We start from the raw sequence: 25,957 nt of genomic DNA, 5'->3' as shown, positions 1-25,957 counted from the left end.
AGAGAAGCACAGGAGAGAAGCATGGGGGAGAGAAGCACAGGAGAGAAGCATGGGGGAAAGAAGCACAGGACAGAAGCAGGGGGGAGAAGTATGGTGGAGAGAAGCAGGGGGGAGAAGTATGGTGGAGAGAAGCACAGGAGAGAAGCATGGGGGAGAGAAGCACAGGAGAGAAGCATGGGGGAGAGAAGCACAGGAGAGAAGCAGGGGGGAGAAGTATGGTGGAGAGAAGCACAGGAGAGAAGCATGGGGGAGAGAAGCACAGGAGAGAAGCATGGTGGAGAGAAGCACAGGAGAGAAGCAGGGGGGAGAAGTATGGTGGAGAGAAGCAGGGGGGAGAAGTATGGTGGAGAGAAGCACAGGAGAAAAGCATGGGGGAGAGAAGCACAGGAGAGAAGCAGGGGGGAGAAGTATGGTGGAGAGAAGCACAGGAGAGAAGCATGGGGGAGAGAAGCACAGGAGAGAAGCAGGGGGGAGAAGTATGGTGGAGAGAAGCACAGGAGAGAAGCATGGGGGAGAGAAGCACAGGAGAGAAGCATGGTGGAAAGAAGCACAGGACAGAAGCAGGGGGAAGAAGTATGGTGGAGAGAAGCACAGGAGAGAAGCATGGGGGAGAGAAGCACAGGAGAGAAGCATGGGGGAGAGAAGCACAGGAGAGAAGCAGGGGGGAGAAGTATGGTGGAGAGAAGCACAGGAGAGAAGCATGGGGGAGAGAAGCACAGGGGAGAAGCATGGTGGAGAGAAGCACAGGAGAGAAGCAGGGGGGAGAAGTATGGTGGAGAGAAGCAGGGGGGAGAAGTATGGTGGAGAGAAGCACAGGAGAGAAGCATGGGGGAGAGAAGCACAGGAGAGAAGCAGGGGGGGAGAAGTATGGTGGAGAGAAGCACAGGAGAGAAGCATGGGGGAGAGAAGCACAGGAGAGAAGCATGGGGGAGAGAAGCACAGGAGAGAAGCAGGGGGGAGAAGTATGGTGGAGAGAAGCACAGGAGAGAAGCATGGGGGAGAGAAGCACAGGAGAGAAGCAGGGGGGAGAAGTATGGTGGAGAGAAGCACAGGAGAGAAGCAGGGGGGAGAAGTATGGGGGAGAGAAGCACAGGAGAGAAGCAGGGGGGAGAAGTATGGTGGAGAGAAGCACAGGAGAGAAGTAGGGGGGAGAAGTATGGTGGAGAGAAGCACAGGGGGGAAAAGAAAAGAGGCCCAGGTTTCACACTGAGTGAGTATAAATACATTTAGAATCTATATTATTAACTATATGTATAATATGTACTGTTTTAGTGTCATTTTGTGCCATTTTGTTTGGTGGTGTGCCCCGGGATTTTTTAAGTATAAAAAGTCTGCTGCAGGCTCAAAAACGGTTGAAAATCACTGCTTTACACTATATCGTAATTAACCCCTTCCATGCCTGCTTCCATTGTATTGCTACATAATTCTTTAGGGTGCATTCACACGTACAGAATCCGCAGCTGATCTGCTGCAGATTTGATGCTGCAGATTTGATGCTGTGTTCAGTTGTTTAGATCAAATCTGCTGCGGATCCGCAGCAGAAAATCCACTGCGATTCGATGTGTGTGAAGCTACGTGGTCATAGCTAGTTAACCCTTTCCATGCCTCTTGTATGCATGCACAGCTACATAACGCTTCCTATGCCAGTGTGTCCTCCTAATCTATAGGAAAATTGATAATTAACCCCTCCCATGCCTTCCTCTAATGCATTACTGCATACCCTTCTTGTGCCAAAGTAGGAATGTCCTTTTGCTTTACTGTTCGTAGCAACTAATCACATCTCAACTTTTTTTTTTCTTTTTTTTTAACCAAGGCTTGTAAATATTTAAAATGTTAATCTGCAATTGGTTGCTATGGGCAACACAACAAAATCTTACTACAATAAGACGGCATAGAGAATCTCTCCCTATGGGCCACAGAATCTGCCCACAGCAACCAATCACAGCTTAGCTTTCATTTTAAGAGCTGAGCTGTGATTGGTTGCTATGGACAACACAGAACATCGTTCTCCCTATGGCCCGGATTTATCAAACTAAAAAAACAGAACCTGTCCGCAGCTGCCAATCAGAGCTCAGCTTTCATTTTACCAGTGCTATGAGCTGAGCTGTGATTGGTTGCTATGGACAACAAAGAACATCGTTCTCCCTATGGCCCGGAGTTACCAAACTAAAACAGAACCTGTCTTCGGCAGCCAATCAGAGCTCAGCTTTAATTTGACTAGCGCTAAGAGCGGAGCTGTGATTGGTCGCTGTTTGCACTGTGGTAACCCTTTCTGCGCCGGTGCCTTATACCTGTCTCAGCCATTGATAATTAACCCCTTCCGCGCCCCCAGTGAGCGCCCTGCCTCCTATCCCCATGAGGCGCCGTCCTCCATTGCTGAGTTACATTGTCTGAACCTGTTGCACGGAGCGGCGCTCACAGCTCCCATCAGCAGGCGGCATTCCTGTGAGGAGCCCCGGCCCTGCGCTCTCCTTACACGGCAGTGGCGGCGTCTGCACACACCCCTGCCTGCCCCTGGGAGTGCCCCGCATCCCGCCCAGTGACAGCTCCCCACAGCGCCCGGCCAGCTCCATCAGTGCCCCGTGTGCCAGCATGTCGGACTCCGCGCCCGAGCAGAGTGCCAGCTGTACCAGCCTGGTCCAAGCCTATATACGGACCCGGAAAGGAGCCATCCTAGCGGCGGAGATAGTAAGTGGCAGTGCCCCCTCACCCTCCGGGGCATGGCGCTCTCGGCTCTCCTCTCTCTGCCATATTTCTTTGTTTTTGCCCGCTCTCCCCCCCACTCCCCCCCCATGTGTTGTTGGATCCGCCTGTGAATGAGCCCTGGCATCAGTAGTGCCAGCCTGTACACATGGGCTCTGCCACTATCCCCCTGGCATCAGTAGTGCCAGCCTGTACACATGGGCTCTGCCACTATCCCCCTGGCATCAGTAGTGCCAGCCTGTACACATGGGCTCTGCCACTATCCCCTGGCATCAGTAGTGCCAGCCTGTACACATGGGCTCTGCCACTATCCCCTGGCATCAGTAGTGCCAGCCTGTACACATGGGCTCTGCCACTATCCCCTGGCATCAGTAGTGCCAGCCTGTGCACATGGGCTCTGCCACTATCCCCTGGCATCAGTAGTGCCAGCCTGTGCACATGGGCTCTGCCACTATCCCCCTGGCATCAGTAGTGCCAGCCTGTGCACATGGGCTCTGCCACTATCCCCCTGGCATCAGTAGTGCCAGCCTGTGCACATGGGCTCTGCCACTATCCCCCTGGCATCAGTAGTGCCAGCCTGTACACATGGGCTCTGCCACTATCCCCCTGGCATCAGTAGTGCCAGCCTGTACACATGGGCTCTGCCACTATCCCCTGGCATCAGTAGTACCAGCCTGTGCACATGGGCTATAGATCCCCAATATATCTATATATCTATATACTATACCATCTATATACCCCAGTATATCTATATACTATACCATCTATATACCCCAGTATATCTATATACTATACCATCTATATACCCCAGTATATCTATATACTATACCGTCTATATACCCCAGTATATCTATATACCCCAGTATATCTATATACTATACCATCTATATACCCCAGTATATCTATATACTATACCGTCTATATACCCCAGTATATCTATATACCCCAATATATCTATGTACTATACCGTCTATATACCCCAGTATATCTATATACTATACCATCTATATACCCCAGTATATCTATATACCCCAGTATATCTATATTCTATACCGTCTATATACCCCAATATATCTATGTACTATACCGTCTATATATCCCAATATATCTATATACTATACCGTCTATATATCCCAATATATCTATATACTATACCTTCTATATATTCTATATATCCCAATATATCTATATACTATACAGTCTATGGACCTCAAATTATCTATATACTATATACCCCAATATATCTATATACTATACCATCTATATACCCCAGTATATCTATATACCCCAATATATCTATATACTATACCGTCTATATACCCAGTATATCTATATACCCCAATATATCTATATACTATACAGTCTATGGACCTCAAATTATCTATATACTATACAGTCTTCAAAATATATCCCATAGTCTATATATCCCAAATATCTATATACTATATAGTTTATAGACCCCCAAATATCTATATACTCTATAGCAGGGGTAGGGACCATTGGCTCTCCAGCTGTTGCAAAACTACAACTCCAATCATGCCTGGTATAGAGCTTTAGCTTTGGCTGTCCAGGCATGATGGGAGTTGTAGTTTTTCAACAGCTGGAGAGCCAATGTTCCCTACCCCTGCTCTATAGTCTTTATACCCCAAAATATCTATATACTGTATAGTCTATAGACCCCAAAATAAGGAGAGCCTGGCTAAACAGTGTGTTCCAGTAGAAAATAGATATAATCCTCCCTCTACGAGGAGCGTACAGGATGGTCGGTGCCGCCCAGGTTGGTAATCAGGTAGATTTTAGCCATTTTCCAGCCGCATGTGTGGCTCTCCAACTGTTACTACAGCTCTGGCCGTGCATGCTGGGAGTTGTAGTTGTGCAACAGCTGGAGAGCTACCGGTAGAGGAGTGCTGCTTTAGGAGATATTCACGTGAGGCAGATTTGGTGCAGAAAGTTTCAGTTCCATTCATCTTCTATAGTGTTATGGTGGCAAATACCAGGATATCTGCAAGGCCTGTTTAGATGAATGAGATGGTAGCAAAGAGTTCTGCAGCAGATCTGCCACGTGTGTATTCACACTTACAACAGGTCAGAGTGAGCGTCATCCTTACCTAGCAGCCATATAGAGTCACATGTACATGCCACAAGTCTGCCTGAGCTTTCCATCCCAGGGACCCCCGTGACCCCTGGGGCTTCTCTCCTATTTTGTAGTGGAATAAATAGACTGTGCTATACATCATATAACCACCATACAGTGCTTATACTATATATACTATACTACTATGAACTCCATATGGGGCTATAATTGTATGAGAACTATACTGTACAGCATATACCTGCTATATAGTGCTATAAGTGTATGAGCACCATCAGTATATGCTATACACCATATAACCGCCATACAGTGCTTTATGCTATATACCCACCATATCTTGATTACTATATACCCACTATATGTTATGCTTTATACTATATACCCACCATATTGTACTTTATACTATATACTCAACATGATGTGCTTTATACTATATATGCTATACTACTATGAACTCCATATGGGGTTATAATTGTATGAGAACTATACTGTATAGTATATACCTACTATACAGTGCTATAAGTGTATGAGCACCATCAGTATATGCTATACACCATATAACCGCCATACAGTGCTTTATGCTATATACCCACCATATCGTGATTACTATATACCCACTATATGTTATGCTTTATACTATATACCCACCATATTGTACTTTATACTATATATACTATACTACTATGAACTCCTTATGGGGCTATAATTGTATGAGAACTATACTGTACAGCATATACTATATAGTGCTATAAGTGTATGAGCACCATCAGTATACTTTATGTACCATATAACCACCATACAGTGCTTTATGCTATATACTCACCATGTTATGCTTTATACTATTTACCCACCATATCACGCTTACGATATACTCACCATGTTGTGCTTTATACTATATACCCACCATATCACGCTTACTATATATCCACCATGTTGTGCTTTATACTATATACTCACCATGTTGTGCTTTATACTATATACTCACCATGTTGTGCTTTATAGTATATACTCACCATGTTGTGCTTTATACTATATACTCACCATGTTGTGCTTTATACTATATACTCACCATGTTGTGCTTTATACTATATACTCACCATGTTGTGCTTTATACTATATACTCACCATGTTGTGCTTTATACTATATACTCACCATGTTGTGCTTTATACTATATACTCACCATGTTGTACTTTATACTATATACCCACCATGTTGTGCTTTATACTATATACTCAACTGTATAATGCTATGACTGTATAACTGTAATACAACTGTATAGACTGTACATTATATAAGCACCATATAATGCTACACCATGTGACCACTATACAGCAGTATATACACTGTACACCAACCTGGGCCTCAATCTACTAAATTTTTGTCTCAGATACAATCCAATCACAGCCCAAGCTGAGAAACAAAAGCTGAGCTGTGATTGGTCACTGTCTGTCTGAGACAAAAATGTGTCTGAAAAATCTGGGCCCGTTTAACCACCATACAGTGCTGTATATTATATAACCACCATACCGTGCTGTATATTATATAACCACCATACCGTGCTGTATACTATATAACCACCATACCGTGCTGTATACTATATAACCACCATACCGTGCTGTATACTATATACCCACCATACCGTGCTGTATACTATATAACCACCATACCGTGCTGTATACTATATAACCACCATACCGTGCTGTATACTATATACCCACCATACCGTGCTGTATACTATATACCCACCATACCGTGCTGTATACTAAATAACCACCATACCGTGCTGTATACTATATACCCACCATACCGTGCAGTATACTATATAACCACCATACAGTGCTGTATACTATATAACCACCATACCGTGCTGTATACTATATACCCACCATACCGTGCTGTATACTATATACCCACCATACCGTGCTGTATACTATATACCCACCATACAGTGCTGTATACTATATACCCACCATACCGTGCTGTATACTATATAACCATCATACCGTGCTGTATACTATATACCCACCATACCGTGCTGTATACTATATAACCACCATACCGTGCTGTATACTATATAACCACCATACCGTGCTGTATACTATATACCCACCATACCGTGCTGTATACTATATACCCACCATACCGTGCTGTATACTATATAACCACCATACCGTGCTGTATACTATATAACCACCATACCGTGCTGTATACTATATACCCACCATACCGTGCTGTATACTATATACCCACCATACCGTGCTGTATACTATATAACCACCATACCGTGCTGTATACTATATACCCACCATACCGTGCTGTATACTATATAACCACCATACAGTGCTGTATACTATATACCCACCATACCGTGCTGTATACTATATAACCACCATACCGTGCTTTATACTATATACCCACCATACCGTGCTGTATAGTATATACCCACCATACCGTGCTGTATACTATATACCCACCATACCGTGCTGTATACTATATACCCACCATACCGTGCTGTATACTATATAACCACCATACCGTGCTGTATACTATATAACCACCATACCGTGCTGTATACTATATACCCACCATACCGTGCTGTATACTATATACCCACCATACCGTGCTGTATACTATATACCCACCATACCGTGCTGTATACTATATAACCACCATACCGTGCTGTATACTATATAACCACCATACCGTGCTGTATACTATATACCCACCATACCGTGCTGTATACTATATACCCACCATACCGTGCTGTATACTATATACCCACCATACCGTGCTGTATACTATATACCCACCATACCGTGCTGTATACTATATAACCACCATACCGTGCTGTATACTATATAACCACCATACCGTGCTGTATACTATATACCCACCATACCGTGCTGTATACTATATACCCACCATACCGTGCTGTATACTATATACCCACCATACCGTGCTGTATACTATATAACCACCATACCGTGCTGTATACTATATAACCACCATACCGTGCTGTATACTATATACCCACCATACCGTGCTGTATACTATATACCCACCATACCGTGCTGTATACTATATACCCACCATACCGTGCTGTATACTATATACCCACCATACCGTGCTGTATACTATATACCCACCATACCGTGCTGTATACTATATAACCACCATACCGTGCTGTATACTATATAACCACCATACCGTGCTGTATACTATATACCCACCATACCGTGCTGTATACTATATACCCACCATACCGTGCTGTATACTATATACCCACCATACGGTGCTGTGCATCTATTGAGACGGCATTATAGGGCTGGTAAATATCAATCACACACACCTACTGCAATGTGTGAATGGTGACATCCCAGCTTCCTCTCGCAGATTTGTTCTTAGGAAGTGAATTATTCGAGGACAATTAGCATCCAGCATATAAGATGTTGTTTCTATAACCCCGGGCTCCTCATTCATAGGTATTTAGCTGCAGAAAAGCAAACAGTAGTGGGATGTGTGTACAGAAATGATTTGCAGCAGCCATAAAGGAGTTGACCAGCTTTAAAAATTATAGTGGTGCTAATGTTTTAATAGGTCCTCAGGTCCATGGCGGCATCCCTGTGTCCCCCCATACTATAGAGCTGTAGTTTTGCTGTATGGTACCCCTATACATGACTGTATTAGAGTAACATTTGTTGACAACACTGGAACCCCCACGATCATCAGTGGGGAGTAGGAATGTAAATGGCCGAGTGTCCCTGCCTCCACTTACATACCATGAGGACCCTCACTGTAGTGATCAGTGTGAGGCCCAGCCATCAGACATGTATCCTGTGGATGGCTGATCAATCTCCATCATTGAAAAATTCCTTTAAGGCTGGACAGTAGACGTTTTTCAGAATAAATATGGGTTCCTGCATGCAGTGGCGTCCCCCAGCAGCCGCTGAATATGTTAGAAGCTTGTGGGCAGAGATTACCATCCACAGCGCTGGCCTCCTCTAGCAGGGAAGGAATGAGTAATATACATCCAGGCTTCCTGACACACCCAGCACAGACCTGTGCACCACTATAACTTTCCGCTCACCACGCTGTAGGGGGAGATTTCTAATTTATTTTATTTTTTTCCGCTGGTAATTTGCTATTTTTCTATGTTACACACATAGCACAGGGGTTATGTGAGATGGATGGCGCCCTTTTCTGTACACCATGTACCATAGTAGTACTGTGAACCTAAAACTGATGTAGGATTTGTGACGTACAATATGATGTATATCCGGATGTTGCATCGCTTTTTATTATACAGTACGTTTACTTGCGTAAGACTGGACAACCTCTGCAGGGGGGGGGGGGGGGGGTGGGGGGGGGGGGGGGGGGGGGGGGCGCGGGGGTCAAACTCGGGGCCCTCCAGCTGTTGCAAAACTACAATTACCACCATGCCTGGACGGTCACAGCTAAATAAAGTTTTGATTGTTCATGCATGATGGGAATTGTAGTTTTGCAACAGCTGCAGGGTTACGAGTATGACACCCCCCCCCCCCCATTGTAAAGCCTAATATCTAAAGCATAATACGTGGGGCCTCTGTGTCCCCCTGAGAACAAAAAGTTTGAGACGCATGGTGTAAAGGGATCATGGGTGAAAAGAAGGATTGGGCACACTGCTGAATATCATTGCCTCCCCGCTTTGTTCCCCCTCTGACAAAGTGTCTGGCTCTGGCTTTGACCCCTCTTCTCATTAAAAACACCTGCACACCTGGCGAGCTGAGCGTGCAGGTATAGGGGGAAACAGCTGTCAGTCACTTGGGCATTTCCAGCACCTATTAAAGGTCACAGGAAGCTGAGATATGGGGAGCTGTTTGATGCAGTTCTCACATAGGAGAGATGCTCTTCTTGTACAGAAACTTGTGATTTACTCAGCACAGGTAACAGCCGAAGTAGCTGCAACGCCATCAAACAGCTCCCTATATCTCAGCTTCCCCAACCCCTATTTAGTAAAATGAGTGGAAGTTTAGTTTGGCTAGTAAAGAAAGGAATTTGCACTTTATTATTTAGCATTTCATGACATATAGTAATTTTCTATTGTGCATCTAGCATTTCTGTACTTTCTATTATGTAGTTAGCAAATTATTATTTACATTATTGTGCACTTAGTGTTTTATTATATGTCTGAGTATGCGCTTTTTATATTGTGCATTTAGCATTTTATTACATATAATAACTTTCTATTGTACTGTTAGCCCTATATTATGTACAGTATATTACTATGTCTTATTATTGTGCATTTAGCCTTATTTTATATATACTGTATATTACTATGCCTTATTATTGTGCATTTAGCCTTATATTATATTATTATATATACTGTATATTACTATGCCTTATTATTGTGTATTTAGCCTTATATTATATATATATATATATATATATATATATATATATATATATATATATATTACTATGCCTTATTATTGTGTATTTAGCCTTATATTATATATATTACTATGCCTTATTATTGTGTATTTAGCCTTATATTATATATATTACTATGCCTTATTATTGTGTATTTAGCCTTATATTATATATATTACTATGCCTTATTATTGTGTATTTAGCCTTATATTATATATATTACTATGCATTATTATTGTGTATTTAGCGTTAATTGTGTATATTATGATGCATTGTTTATAGTGTATTTAACCTCATATTATGTATATTACTATGCCTTATTATTGAGCATTTAACCTTATGTTAAATATATATTCCTATGCCTTAGGGCCCATTTACACAGAAAGATTATCTGCCAAAGATTTGAAGCCAAAGCCGGAAACAGACTATAAACAGAGAACAGGTCATAAAGGAAAGACTGGATTTCTCCTCTTTTCTAATCCTTTCCTGGCTTTGGCTTCAAATCTTTGTCAGATAATCTTTCTGTGTAAATGGAGCCTTATTAGGGCTGGGCGGTATACCGTGAAAATACCGATACCGTCACTGGCGTCGGTTAACCGACCTCAACTTTGCCAGGACGGTATCTGCGGTAATTTTCACTTTCATCTCCCTGTCTGAGCCCTGATCCCTGCACAGGTTGGAGGATGTCTGTGTGCTGTGTATGCAGGGACGCACAGACAACACATAGGAGACTGCCACTGTGTGTCAGAGCGCCCCGCATCACCCGCCCGGCACAGCACAACGGAGCCGCCACCCGCCCGTCCCCGCATCCCCCAACCTCCTGGCGTGTCAGCGCGCCCCGTGTCACCCATCCGGCACTGTACACCGCCCCTGCTCGTCTCAGCCAGTTCCCGCGGGCAGCACATGCCTCTCTCAGCAGCCCGGCACAGCACAGCGGAGCCGCCACCTGCACGTCCCGGCACAGCACAGCGGAGCCGCCACCCAGGGCCGCTTTAACCAGAGGGCACATGGTGCACGTGCACCGGGCCCACTGGTTAAAGGGGCCCCCCCGAGCAGGCCGGCCGTTGCTATGTGCGACCAATGCGGTCGCACAGGGCTCCGGCCACCAGCCTGTCAGGGGGGAGCGCCATGGATGGGTAATCTACTTACCCCTCCATGGCGCCCCCTGCAGGGCCCCCCCGGCGATCACCGCTGCCCCCGCCCGCTGCTGCTGCGGCTCTTCAGCGCTGCAGCAGCGACACTGACAGAGAGAGAGCCATTGGCTCCCTCCCTGTCAGTCACTCACTCTTGTGGCCGCACTTCCTGCGGTCACAAGAGGCCGCACTCTCCCTCTAGCGCCCGACGTCACTGGAGCGTCGGCGCGAGGGTGAGGGGAGTGCAGCCTCTTGTGACCGCAGGAAGTGCGGCCACAGGAGGGAAGAGAAGAGGAACGCGTGGACCCAGGTGAGTAAAAGTGTTTGTTTTTTTCAATGTTATATGGGAGGGGGAGCTATATACTACGGGGGGGGGGGGGGCACAGGGGGCTATATACTATGGGGGGGCACAGGGGGCTATATACTATGGGGGAGCACAGGGAGCTATATACTATGGGGGGCACAGGGGTCTATATACTATGGGGGAGCACAGGGGGCTATATACTATGGGGGAGCACAGGGGGCTATATACTACTGGGGAGCACAGGGGGCTATATACTACTGGGGAGCACAGGGAGCTATATACTATGGGGGAGCACAGGGGGCTATATACTATTGGGGAGCACAGGGGTCTATATACTATGGGGAGCACAGGGAAGCTATATACTATGGGGGAGCACAGGGGAGCTATATACTACTGGGGAGCACAGGGGAGCTATATACTATGGGGGAGCACAAGGGGCTATATACTATGGGGGAGCACAGGGGGCTATATACTATGGGGGAGCACAGGGAGCTATATACTATGGGGGAGCACAGGGGAGCTATATACTATTGGGGAGCACAGGGGAGCTATATACTACTGGGGAGCACAGGGGAGCTATATACTATGGGGGAGCACAAGGGTCTATATACTACTGGGGAGCACAGGGGTCTATATACTATGGTGAGCACAGGGAAGCTATATACTATGGGGGAGCACAAGGGGCTATATACTACTGGGGAGCACAGGGGTCTATATACTATGGGGAGCACAGGGAAGCTATATACTATGGGGGAGCAGAGGGGGCTATATACTACTGGGGAGCACAGGGGAGCTATATACTACTGGGGAGCACAGGGGAGCTATATACTACTGGGGAGCAAAGGGGAGCTATATACTACTGGGGAGCAAAGGGGAGCTATATACTACTGGGGAGCACAGGGGGCTATATACTACTGGGGAGCACAGGGAGCTTTATACAATGGGGGAGCTTAGGGGGCTATATACTATGGGGGAGCACAGGGGAGCTATATACTATGGGGGAGCACAGGGGGCTATATACTATGGGGGAGCACAGGGGAGCTATATACTATGGGGGAGCACAGGGGACCTATATACTATGGGAGAGCACAGGGGACTATATACTACTGGGGAGCACAGGGGTCTATATACTATGGGGAGCACAGGGAATCTATATACTATGGGGGAGCACAGGGGGCTATATACTGTGGGGGAGCACAGGGGGGCTATATACTATGGGGGAGCACATGGGGCTATATACTATGGGGGAGCACAGGGGAGCTATATACTATGGGGGAGCACAGGGGAGCTATATACTACTGGGGAGCACAGGGGAGCTATATACTACTGGGGAGCACAGGGGAGCTATATACTACTGGGGAGCACAGGGGGCTATATACTACTGGGGAGCACAGGGGGCTATATACTACTGGGGAGCACAGAGGGGCTATATACTATGGGGGAGCACTGGGGAGCTATATACTATTGGGGAGCACAGGGGACTATATACTATTGGGGAGCACAGGGGAGGTATATACTATTGGTGAGCACAGGGAGCTATATCATATTGAGGAGCACAGGGGTCTATATACTATGGGGGAGAGCACAGGGGGGCTATATATTATGGAGAGCACAGGGGGGCTATATACTATTGGGGAGAGCACAGGGGGCTATATACTATTGGGGGGAGCACAGGGGGGCTATATACTATTGGGGGAGAGCACAGGGGGGCTATATACTATTGTGGGAGAGCATAGGGGTCTATATACTATTGGAGAGCACAGGGGGACTATATACTATTGGGGGAGAGCACAGGGGGGCTATATACTATTGTGGGAGAGCACAGGGGGGCTATATACTACTGGGGAGAGTGCACAGGGGGGCTATATACTAATGGGGGAGCGCACAGGAGGGCTGTATATAACTGGAGGAGCACATGAGGGTCTATATACTACAGGGACACCTTAAAACTATGGAGGCACAGAGGGGTGTAACTATGTAGGAGTACAGAGGGGTGTAACTACTGTATAGGGGTACAAGGGACCTAACTACTGGATGTGTTGGAGCCTAAAATATTTGTCTGGCAGATTCTGGAGAGAAGATTCACAGCCAGGAGAAGACTTCAAGGTGGCCCAGGCTGGATGGAGAGAAAAAGAAAAGGTGACAGACTCTGATTGGAGAAAACGCCCCCGGTGAGTCACTGGATGTAACTGCACTCTGTTATAGGATTGTAGTGTTAGGGGTCATGATGTGGCGGTATTATGTAATGGTATCATTGGTGATATCTTTCTGTTTTGTTTAGTGCAGTTTTTATGTAATATGTAATCACTGAATGGTGGAAATAGTGTTATAAGGTAACTACTGTATGTATTGGGGCTCTTGATACAGTGTGGGGGCAAATTCAGTACATTATACAATGTGCCGAAAGGGAAGGGGGGGCCCACTCTTGAGGGCTGTGCACTGGGCCCACCAATGTATTAAAACGGCTCTGCCGCCACCTGCACGTCCCAGCGCCCCCGCCACCTGCCCGGCCTGTCAGAGCATCACGGCCAGTCCCCTATGTGTTGTCTGTGCGTCCCTGCACACACAGCACACAAGACTTCCTCCAACCTGTTCAGCAACCCATGAGAAAAAGAGCAACGTTTCTGACCACAACCGTGGTCTTTTCTCAAGCCAAATAACATTTGGCTTGAGAGAAGACCACGATTGTGGTCAGAAACGTCGCTGTTTTCGACACAAATGTAAAAAGGTGTAGATTTATTTACAAAGCAATTGGCATCTCTTCTAGGGATAGAAGAGATAGATAGATCTATCTCTCATCTATCTCCTATCTATCTATCTATCTATCTATCTATCTATCTATCTATCTCCCATCTATCTATCTATCTATCTCCTATCTATCTATCTATCTATCTATCTCCTATCTATCTATCTATCTATCTATCTCCTATCTATCTATCTATCTATCTATCTATCTATCTATCTCCCATCTATCTATCTATCTATCTATCTCCCATCTATCTATCTATCTATCTATCTATCTATCTATCTATCTATCTATCTCCCATCTATCTATCTCCTATCTATCTCCCATCTATCTATCTCCTATCTATCTCCCATCTATCTATCTCCTATCTATCTCCCATCTATCTATCTCCTATCTATCTATCTATCTATCTATCTATCTATCTATCTCCCATCTATCTATCTATCTATCTCCTATCTATCTATCTATCTATCTATCTCCTATCTATCTATCTATCTATCTCCTATCTATCTATCTATCTATCTATCTATCTATCTATCTATCTATCTATCTCCCATCTATCTATCTATCTATCTATCTCCCATCTATCTATCTATCTATCTATCTATCTATCTATCTCCCATCTATCTATCTCCTATCTATCTCCCATCTATCTATCTCCTATCTATCTCCCATCTATCTATCTCCTATCTATCTCCCATCTATCTATCTCCTATCTATCTATCTATCTATCTATCTCCTATCTATCTCCCATCTATCTATCTCCCATCTATCTATCTCCCATCTATCTATCTCCCATCTATCTCCCATCTATCTCCCATCTATCTCCCATCTATCTCCCATCTATCTCCCATCTATCTCCCATCTATCTCCTATCTATCTCCTATCTATCTCCTATCTATCTCCTATCTATCTCCTATCTATCTCCTATCTATCTCCTATCTATCTCCTATCTATCTCCTATCTATCTCCTATCTATCTCCTATCTATCTCCTATCTATCTCCTATCTATCTCCTATCTATCTCCTATCTATCTCCTATCTATCTCCTATCTATCTCCTATCTATCTCCTATCTATCTCCTATCTATCTCCTATCTATCTCCTATCTATCTCCTATCTATCTCCTATCTATCTCCTATCTATCTCCTATCTATCTCCTATCTATCTCCTATCTATCTCCTATCTATCTCCTATCTATCTCCTATCTATCTCCTATCTATCTCCTATCTATCTCCTATCTATCTCCTATCTATCTCCTATCTATCTCCTATCTATCTCCTATCTATCTCCTATCTATCTCCTATCTATCTCCTATCTATCTCCTATCTATCTCCTATCTATCTCCTATCTATCTCCTATCTATCTCCTATCTATCTCCTATCTATCTCCTATGTATCTCCTATGTATCTCCTATGTATCTCCTATGTATCTCCTATGTATCTCCTATGTATCTCCTATGTATCTCCTATCTATCTCCTATGTATCTCCTATCTATCTCCTATCTATCTCCTATCTATCTCCTATCTATCTCCTATCTATCTCCTATCTATCTCCTATCTATCTCCTATCTATCTCCTATCTATCTCCTATCTATCTCCTATCTATCTCCTATCTATCTCCTATCTATCTCCTATCTATCTCCTATCTATCTCCTATCTATCTCCTATCTATCTCCTATCTATCTCCTATCTATCTCCTATGTATCTCCTATCTATCTCCTATCTATCTCCTATGTATCTCCTATGTATCTCCTATGTATCTCCTATCTATCTCCTATCTATCTCCTATGTATCTCCTATGTATCTCCTATCTATCTCCTATCTATCTCCTATCTATCTCCTATCTATCTCCTATCTATCTCCTATCTATCTCCTATCTATCTCCTATCTATCTCCTATCTATCTCCTATCTATCTCCTATCTATCTCCTATCTATCTCCTATCTATCTCCTATCTATCTCCTATCTATCTCCTATCTATCTCCTATCTATCTCCTATCTATCTCCTATCTATCTCCTATCTATCTCCTATCTATCTCCTATCTATCTCCTATCTATCTCCTATCTATCTCCTATCTATCTCCTATCTATCTCCTATCTATCTCCTATCTATCTCCTATCTATCTCCTATCTATCTCCTATCTATCTCCTATCTATCTCCTATCTATCTCCTATCTATCTCCTATCTATCTCCTATCTATCTCCTATCTATCTCCTATCTATCTCCTATCTATCTCCTATCTATCTCCTATCTATCTCCTATCTATCTCCTATCTATCTCCTATCTATCTCCTATCTATCTCCTATCTATCTCCTATCTATCTCCTATCTATCTCCTATCTATCTCCTATCTATCTCCTATCTATCTCCTATCTATCTCCTATCTATCTCCTATCTATCTCCTATCTATCTCCTATCTATCTCCTATCTATCTCCTATCTATCTCCTATCTATCTCCTATCTATCTCCTATCTATCTCCTATCTATCTCCTATCTATCTCCTATCTATCTCCTATCTATCTCCTATCTATCTCCTATCTATCTCCTATCTATCTCCTATCTATCTCCTATCTATCTCCTATCTATCTCCTATCTATCTCCTATCTATCTCCTATCTATCTCCTATCTATCTCCTATCTATCTCCTATCTATCTCCTATCTATCTCCTATCTATCTCCTATCTATCTCCTATCTATCTCCTATCTATCTCCTATCTATCTCCTATCTATCTCCTATCTATCTCCTATCTATCTCCTATCTATCTCCTATCTATCTCCTATCTATCTCCTATCTATCTCCTATCTATCTCCTATCTATCTCCTATCTATCTCCTATCTATCTCCTATCTATCCGTCTGTCTATCTCCTTCCTATCTATCTATTATCTATTGATCAATCAAGGAGATAGATAGATAGAGAGATATATATATAGAGAGAGAGATAGATAGATAGATAGATAGATTGGAGATAGATAACTAGATAAGCAGGAGATAGATTGGAGATAGATAGATAGGCAGGAGATAGATAAATAGATACATAGGAGATAGATAGATTGGTATTGCCAAGTGGGTGTGGCTTGTAAAAGGGGTGTGGCTTACAAAGGGGCGTGTCATAGTTATCGTCCAATTATCGTTACCGCAGCTACATATGCGATAAACCGCGATATTGATTTAGGCCAATATCGCCCAGCCCTAAGCCTTATTATTGTGTATTTAGCCTTATATTATGTATATTACTATGGTATGCCTTATTATTGTGTATTGATCACCATATTATGTATGATCTGTTTTGCATTGCTCTGTGTATTGATACTGTGAGACAAAGTTAAATTATTGATATAACGGTTTACTAGACCACCCTGTGAGTCCTATGGAGGATATAGAAAGCCTATAGACTGAACACTAAGCCGCTACCCAGAATGAACTCCAGACTGTATGTAGGAGGCCGCATGAATTCCTGCAAGAAGGATAATAATTCCTCATTGTAGTGTGAGGCCTTTATGTGAAGAATGAAGCTTTATCACATAACCCAGAGGACTGAGCGTCGGCTGAAGGTCTGGCATCATGTACGGGAGCAGCAGCGTCTACATATAATGGTTTCCGTACACCCATATACCATAGTGTAGTGGAGCTTCTCCTTACAGTGGTCGGTGGGCAGCCCATGTCCCTCCATATTGTTGGGTGTTTGCAGATCTCAGGTTCCTTACATGACGTGGAATTAGCAGACAGCTGCCACCTGCCCATCATCTGGCCACCAACGATGATAGCCCAGTCTACCATGGATCATGTAGCCTGCCCACAGAGAGCTACAAGACACAATTATACAGTGAATGGACTTGGGTTTTTGCTCTGTATGTTGTGCACAATGCAAATCACCGTTCAATTTCTCAGCAGCGCAACCACAGGGAAAACTAAGCATTACACAGTACCCATTGAAATTAATAGGCTGCCTGTGTAATGTAGGACAGGATGAGACGCTCATTGTAACTACTTTCCACTTTGGTCAAGAGATCGGGCTCTTGAACTAAGCGCCCATTCCATTATTAACTGCCCCATTGACAAAGATGATAATAGATAGGAACTGTCTAATTGTTGTGAATGGGAAAGGTGTCTGGGCATGCTCTGTGATCTTTGTAAATGTAATTTCACAGGGAGGTGGAGACTGAGCTGTGAGCTTTTCCCATTGTCTTTCTACTGGTGTCACGTGTGACTTTAATGTTGTACAGATTGCTTTACAGCAGACTCCTCCTTATCATCACAGACAGAACAGGAAGTCTCAGCTTAGTTTTAGGCCTAGTGATGAGAACGGAAACTGCAACATTTGATTTAAAGGGAACCAATCACTCAAAAAACGCCTATTACGCTAAGAAAACGTGCTGCTACATCACCCAGCACACTTCCAAAACATATCCATGTATCCTGTGTCCCTGCCCAGTATAACCAGCAAACTTACTTGTATAAAGTCCCACGCTGTATGTAGATGAGACCCCACTTGTCATCTGGGAGTCTTCCTCTAGCCAAGTACTCAGTAGCCATGCACTTAGGGTCCATTTACACAGCAAGACTATCTGCCAAAGATTTGTAGCCAAAGCCAGGAATGGATTTAAAAAGAGGAAAAATCTCAGGCTTTCCTTTATGATCTGATCTCTGTTTATAGTCTGTTTCTGGCTTTGGCTTCAAATCTTTGGCAGATAATCTGTCAGATAATCTTACTGTGTAAATGGACCCTTAAGTGCGGTGGGCAGAAACGTTTGTGTCAGTCTTGTGAATTATTACAGGTTCTTGACTGTTTCTTTTTTTTTTTTTTTTTTTAGTGTCGCCACAATACTACGATAGAGTGTTGCCATAATACTGACATAGGGTACAAACCCACACACCGTATACGCAGCAGATTAGATCTAAATAACTGAACACAGCATCAAATCTGCTGCGTATCTGCTGCGTATACGGTGTGTGGGTTTGTACCCATAAAGTAATAAAGGCCGTAACACCAGATAACTAAAATCCTCTCAGTAATTCCATAACAACATATCACTGGTAGATTCCATAGAGCACAGGTGTCAAACTCAGGCCCTCCAGCTGTTGCAAAACTACAACTCCCATCATGCCTGGACAGCCAAAGCGTTAGCTTTGGCTGTCCAGGCATGATGGCAGTTGTAGTTTTGCAACAGCTGGAGGGCCTGAGTTTTACAACCCTGTAATAGAGGTTTCGCATCATCATTTTATGGAATTTACTTGTGACTTATCTCTGAAAGGGGTACTCGAATAGAAACAAAATTGTTTTCAAATCAACTGGTGTCAAGGAGGATATATAAACTTGTAAATTAGTTCTATTTAAAAAAAAAAAAAAAAAAAAGAGTCTTCCAGTACTTATCAGCTACTGGGTGTCCTGCAGAAAGTGGTGTATTCTTTCCAGTCTGACACAGTGCTCTCTGTTGCCGCCTATGGCCATGTCAGGAAGTGTCCAGAGCAGGAAAGGCGTTCTATGGGGATTTTCTGCTGCTCTGGACAGTTCCTGACATAGACAGAGGTGGCAGCAGAGAGCACTGTGTCAGACTGGAAAGAATCCACCACTTCCTGCAGGACATACAGTAGCTGATAAGTACTTGAGATTTTTAAATTGAACTAATTTACAAATCTGTATAACTTTCTGACACCAGTCAATTTAAAATATATTTTTTTTGCCGGAGTTCCCTTTAATGGATGCTACATGGTTGGCCATTGACTTTTTCTTTAGAGTTCCCAGCATGTCCGGAAAGGCATACTGGGCCCCCATTGTTTCCAATAAATTTATGTGCCGCAGTTCACACAGTATGTATTTTATTTTTTTTCTTTCATCATACTTACTCTGGCTTGTATAGTGGTGGGGACAGCCTATAGCTCACTGTATGCAGTATAGTATATTTATAGAGGTGTTACATGGGCCATACAGGAGAGAATACATAGACGTTGTTAGGTGTGCCAACACTAGGTACATGCTATAATTCTGTGTATTTCTTTGTCTCTGCAGGGCATTTGTCTTATTGTCCTGATCTGTTATGCGGCCTCAAACACCCCGGGATACCTTGGCGTTGCCATCACAGAACTCATATTTGCCATCATCTTTTTCTTCTTATTCGCATTCCGCTATGATCAGCAGATCGCCTTCATACATTGGGGCTGGACTGTAAGTATTGATCCATTCAGCAGGCTTGGGTTACGCTATAGTATGCCACATACACAACAGATAGTTACCAGCTGGATGCTGTCCTGCCAGCGGGCCCCAGGGACGGAGGATGGACAGGGCTGTGTTTACAGCTGCTCTAACCACTTATTACACCCCATTAGGGTGATTCCCGGTCGATGATGAAAGGGACTACTAGAAGTGTTTTTTGGCTAGTTCTGAATTGCACTGAAAAAACCATTGGTATCACATGCTTTAGATCTATCTTTCTCTCTGATGTCTCGTGCTTGTGATAAGAATAATCTGTTGCATAGATACATAACCTGATAACTTGCATCAAGTATAGACAATGTCTGTAGAGACGGAAGGAACCTTGACCCCCTAAGGCTGTATATATATATATATATATATATATATATATATACACACACAACCATTACCACGTAGACAACACTGGGGCTTTGTAGTTCTAAGGCTGGCCTTCCATTTTCAGGTTCTTTGATGCAGATTTTGAAGCCAGCACCAGGGGAGGGTTTTATACTTTGCTTTATACATGTCCTCTGTAGAAGATCTGTTTTTGGTTTTAAAAGTTGCACAAAAAATCTGGTTGTGAGAACAGGCCCTAAGGGTAGGTCACAGATTATAATGGCTGCAAATCCACGGACAGTCTAATAGCTGCGTGCAGCCACTTACATGTATAATACAGATGGAAAAAATATAAACTCCGTCTGTATTACATGGGATTATTATCTGACAAATCGGGCAGGTATCAGCCAGTGTAAGAGAGCCAGTGAACGACTGATAAATAAGCTTATGGTCCGTTTACGCGATAATCGAACGATTAACGATTTCAAAGTAACAATGTGTTTTTATAACGATCAGCGTTTATCCTGCGTTTACGCGGAACGATTATCGTGCAAATTCGCACAGTAACGATCAAATTCGAACGATAATCGTACGTGTAGACGCAGCGACCAATCAAACAACGAGCGAGAAATCGTTCATTTTGATCTTTAAACATGTTCTCAAATCGTCGTTGATTGTTTGCAAAAAATTCGCAGATCGTTCCGTGTGAACAGTCGTTCACTGATTTAACCAATGTGTGAGATAGGCTTAAGCGATCGCAAAACGAATTTTCCGTACGATATATCGTACCGTCTAAGCGTTAATCGTTATGAAAAAAAAAAGTTATTCAGACATCGTTATTCGTACGATCTGGCCAATTATCGTTTCGTGTAAATGCAGCATAAGACGGAACGATATATCTTTGAAAAAATCATTATTGAGATCGTTTTAAGATCGCTTAAGCCCATCTCACACATAGGATGAATCGGTGAAAGACTTAGGACAAAGCGATCTGCGAACTTTCAGCGAACGACGATTTGAGAACATGTTGAAAGACCAAAATGAACGATTTCTCGCTCCTCGCTTGATCGTTCGCTGTGTTTACACGAGCCGATTATCACTCAAATGTAATCGTGAATGTAATCGTGAAAATTTGAACGATAATCACTTGTGTAAACGCAGCATAATTCTCACTTGTCCGCTGATCGCTCATTTTAAACTTGTCAAATAAATCCTGTGCAGTAGGTGGCACGTATCTCCATGTAACGGGCAGCCAATGGCTGATGAAAGCGACTCCGCTCCTGTATTCCTGTCCAGTGGTGAATAGTAAGGAAACCCGGCAGCAAATGGTCATTTCCCCTGCAGGGAAATCACAGGGGAAATAGAGCATTACACAGTTCCTATTGCAATCGATAAGCTCTCTGTGTAATGCATGGATGCACAAAGCCCAGAGAAGCTCCTAACTCTGGCTGATACTGGGACTGTGAGAATTCCCTAATAGTGTCAGGCTGGGTTTCCATTACTGATTTTGTCAAAATAATGCAATGTGCAGCCGAGGTAAAGTGATGGACAACATGCCGAACACCTGATGCACCCCATTAAAGTCAGTGGGGTCCGTGAGTGTCCGGCCTATAATGGCGCAGAGCACCAGAAACTATTATGTAGATGTGAACAGGACATAAAACCACATCAGTGATGGGACAAAACCCTTGTTAATTCTGCCCTACCCTATAATGTAACTACAACCCCCACCATGCATTCTCACTCTCTCTCAGTATCCAGTATCATTCTAGTTTACTGAGAAAGTGACGGTGCGCAGTGGGGGTTGCTGTAATGATAGGTAATTGTCGCTCTGGGTCTTATACAGGTGGCGTGCAGATTTCTTTTCAGTAACCTAGGTGGCAAAGATACCCGTGGCTCAGCTGCAGGAGGCGGGCAATGAGGCCTGTACTCACCTGCGGCAGCCTTGGCTCTGTGCCTAGCAGAAGCCATAGTGGTGTACCTGATCCGTCATAGAGACCCTCAATACACTACACAGTGTTACAGCTCCAGTTCTGTTATTTCATGCATAGGACTGTTGTGCCACCTAGTGTCCAGTTGTAGGTAACTGCAAGGTGATCATTCACACCATCAGATTTACAGTATGTGTTCATTATGACATTATATCTCTGTTCTCTCCAATTCACCATCCACATCTGTAACTGAAGAGATGATTATGAGATGTGGATGTCAGTATGAACTCCCTGATGTACCTATGTCTGGGACGATGAGTTTAATTCATGCTGGGCTTTCTGGTTCTTTTAGCCCTAATGTAACAGGACTATCAGAGGTTTGTGGAGGCCCTGGGGGAGGCCTCTTTTGCCCTCCCTATAATCCAGCCTTGATAATAATGTAGTTAACGACTATTATTACCCATAATCCCTGTTGTATCTGCTAAACTATGGTCTTTCTTTTTATAGGACTTTATACGTGCTGCCGTGGGAGGTGGTCTTTTCATAATTCTGTCCATAGTGTGTCTAATCCGTGGCGGTGATGGAGCTGGTATTGCTGGATCTGTGAGTAACTGGACCTGGTCTAATATCAGCTGGGACAATGACATAGGGCTTTCTTCTATATATATTCACTTCCATTGAGTAACATCAGTAAAAGGCGAGACAAGCCTCTCTGCTGCCACCAATGTTTGTGTTGGGGACTGCAGGGCTATCAGTTGTTGATTGGAGCACTATGGCCCTGAGTCCTATGGGTATTAAAGGTCACTCCAAAGGCCCAGTGTGGTTTACCTCTATGATTGTTGTCTTCACACTGACTTCTCCCTTTGCTTGCAGGTCTTTGGGCTTCTGGCTGGGATCCTGTTTGCTTATGACGCTTTTACCACATTTCCTACATTAAGGAAGACACACACACAAGCTGCAACCGGTGAGTGACCCCCCCAGTCCAGGACCCTCATCTACTATTATATATGATTTCTCATATATTCCTTCTATACCTGATCACCAGTTCCCCCATTTATTTATACACCTACTGGCAACTATCTCAGCTGCTTATTACTTGGGGCCAACATGTCAGTAGCGGCTTTACGGGGGCGTGTTCACATTGGCAACCTACAGTATAAACATGGAAAGTATAGAGAAATGTGCTGCACATAACAGGAATGAGACGATGCCTCTGCCACTTGCCAATCTGCAGCCTATTAGAATAAATGCAGACTTGCAGCGTATATCTTCTGTGCACAATATTGTACAGAAAATTTTCCACCAAGAAATTGACCCGTACTGCAGATTTTTTTTTCAGGACACAGCACATCCATTTAGGATGCAGATTCTTTGAGGACTTGTTGCAATTTTTCCCTATCAACTGAGAAGATAAATTGTACATAAAAAAAACAGCGCCACCCATGTCCTTAGGTTGTGTGTGGTATTACAGTTCAGCTCTATTCACTGACTGAACTGAGCTGTAATACCACACACAACCTAACAACAAGTGTGGTGCTGTTTTTATCCTGGATAACCCCTTTAAGAAATGATAACAGTAACCTGTTATAGTGTATTACGGTTACAAGTCCCGGCCTTATGCAGGTTTCATGACATGTACTGACAGGCGTCAGACTGGGACTTACGCAGAATACACAGAAATACATCCATATTACAGCAGCATGAAACTGCTGCCATACATAAATTTTAAAAAATAATTGAGGGATTTGCGGCAGCTCAGTCAGTAATGCAGGAAGTAAGTGTCTCCGTGTAACACCACAGTGCGGATGACATTGTACAGGTAGCATTTACATACGCAGGCATGGAAGTGCTATAGTGAGTTGTATTATAATTTAATAAATGAAGCCCATTGAATTGCTTAATACACACAGTCCCTGTACATCTGGCCTATAGGTCACAAAGTTGGACATCTCCTTTAACTTAAAGTATGCTCCTTCTACATCTGATCCGATAGGCTGCTCCTTCTAGATCTGATCCGATAGGCTGCTCCTTCTAGATCTGATGACCCATTTCTTTTCTCAGAGTCTCCCGATAACATCTAACATCAAGCAGGAGGGATCACCATGTCCTGCACAAGCTACAAGCCAGCACCATGCCATTGACCCCTCCCCCCACTGCGGCCGCCGCTAGCGATAAGGACTCTGGCGGCATTGGGAACACCGCACCACAGTGGATAACTGGGCACATGTATATACAGGTGCACTATACCAGTAGATGGACGGGCGATATGCGTGTGCTACTTTCTTAATCGTCATGTATCCACTAGAGGGGAATTGTTTTACATGTAAAATTAAGCTTTTTTTTTAAATGTTTGTCACAGTACAACAATAAATGTATCTATAACTTTTGTCTGTCAATGTGTTCAGTGTGGAGACATCAATAGACGAAACAGGCCATGCATGTGAGTCAGGGGGCTGAGCTGCAATACCTGGCACAGCCATGGAGTGGCACTATGTCTATAAAAATAGTCCTGATGGTTCATCCTGAATTCAGACAGAGCAACATGGATACAAAAGACCCGTCCTGTAAGATTATCAGCCAGTTTGTCCCTAGAAAGCAGAGCCTCCTGCATATAGATATATAGAATGTCTCTGTATAAAACTGTCCACCCCTCAGGTAAAAGGTTCTGCCCCTTTCTTTTAGCAATTACTGGGGGTCTCAGCCAGTGGAAGACCCCCTCCCTGTAGTAAAACTCCTGAGATGTCTCTATGAAGTTCATACCATCAATTGTGGGTCAGAACAAGTAACCTGAGCTGCAATACCACGCACAAACTGAGGACTAGAGCGGCGCTGTTCCTGGAGGAAAGCAGCTATATTTTGCTAATGCTGAAGGCAGGTCTGGGAGCTGAGACATCGACTACCAAACTGCGCTCTATGCTCCTGAATATATATATTTGTATAGGAACATGCATCAGATGCCGGATTAGCAGATTCCGGATCACTGGGTAAGTATATACACTACAGAGCACATATGGTGGCAGGTTGCTGTGATAAACATGTTTACATGACTGGTAACAGGATTACGGCTGACGGGACTCGAGAGCTGGATCTATTATTGTCCTGATAGCCTGAA

At 43.8% G+C, this 25,957-nt stretch overlaps 1 protein-coding gene across 1 annotated transcript; it reads left to right on the top strand.

Annotated features, from left to right (window-relative positions):
• The first annotated feature begins 2,258 nt into the window (after positions 1-2,258).
• PLP2 (proteolipid protein 2) lies at positions 2,259-25,231 on the top strand. The gene is made up of 5 exons (XM_069985867.1): positions 2,259-2,688; positions 20,396-20,551; positions 23,353-23,448; positions 23,719-23,809; positions 24,907-25,231. The coding sequence occupies exons 1-5, from the start codon at positions 2,593-2,595 to the stop codon at positions 24,924-24,926; spliced, it is 459 nt and encodes a 152-aa protein (XP_069841968.1). The 5' UTR covers positions 2,259-2,592; the 3' UTR covers positions 24,927-25,231.
• Positions 25,232-25,957: the final 726 nt, after the last annotated feature.

The sequence above is a fragment of the Dendropsophus ebraccatus genome, chromosome 10 (assembly GCF_027789765.1).
Source record: "Dendropsophus ebraccatus isolate aDenEbr1 chromosome 10, aDenEbr1.pat, whole genome shotgun sequence".
NCBI lineage: Eukaryota > Metazoa > Chordata > Amphibia > Anura > Hylidae > Dendropsophus > Dendropsophus ebraccatus.
Note: the sequence above shows the minus strand (reverse complement) of the source record. Positions and strands in the feature narration are given on the sequence as shown.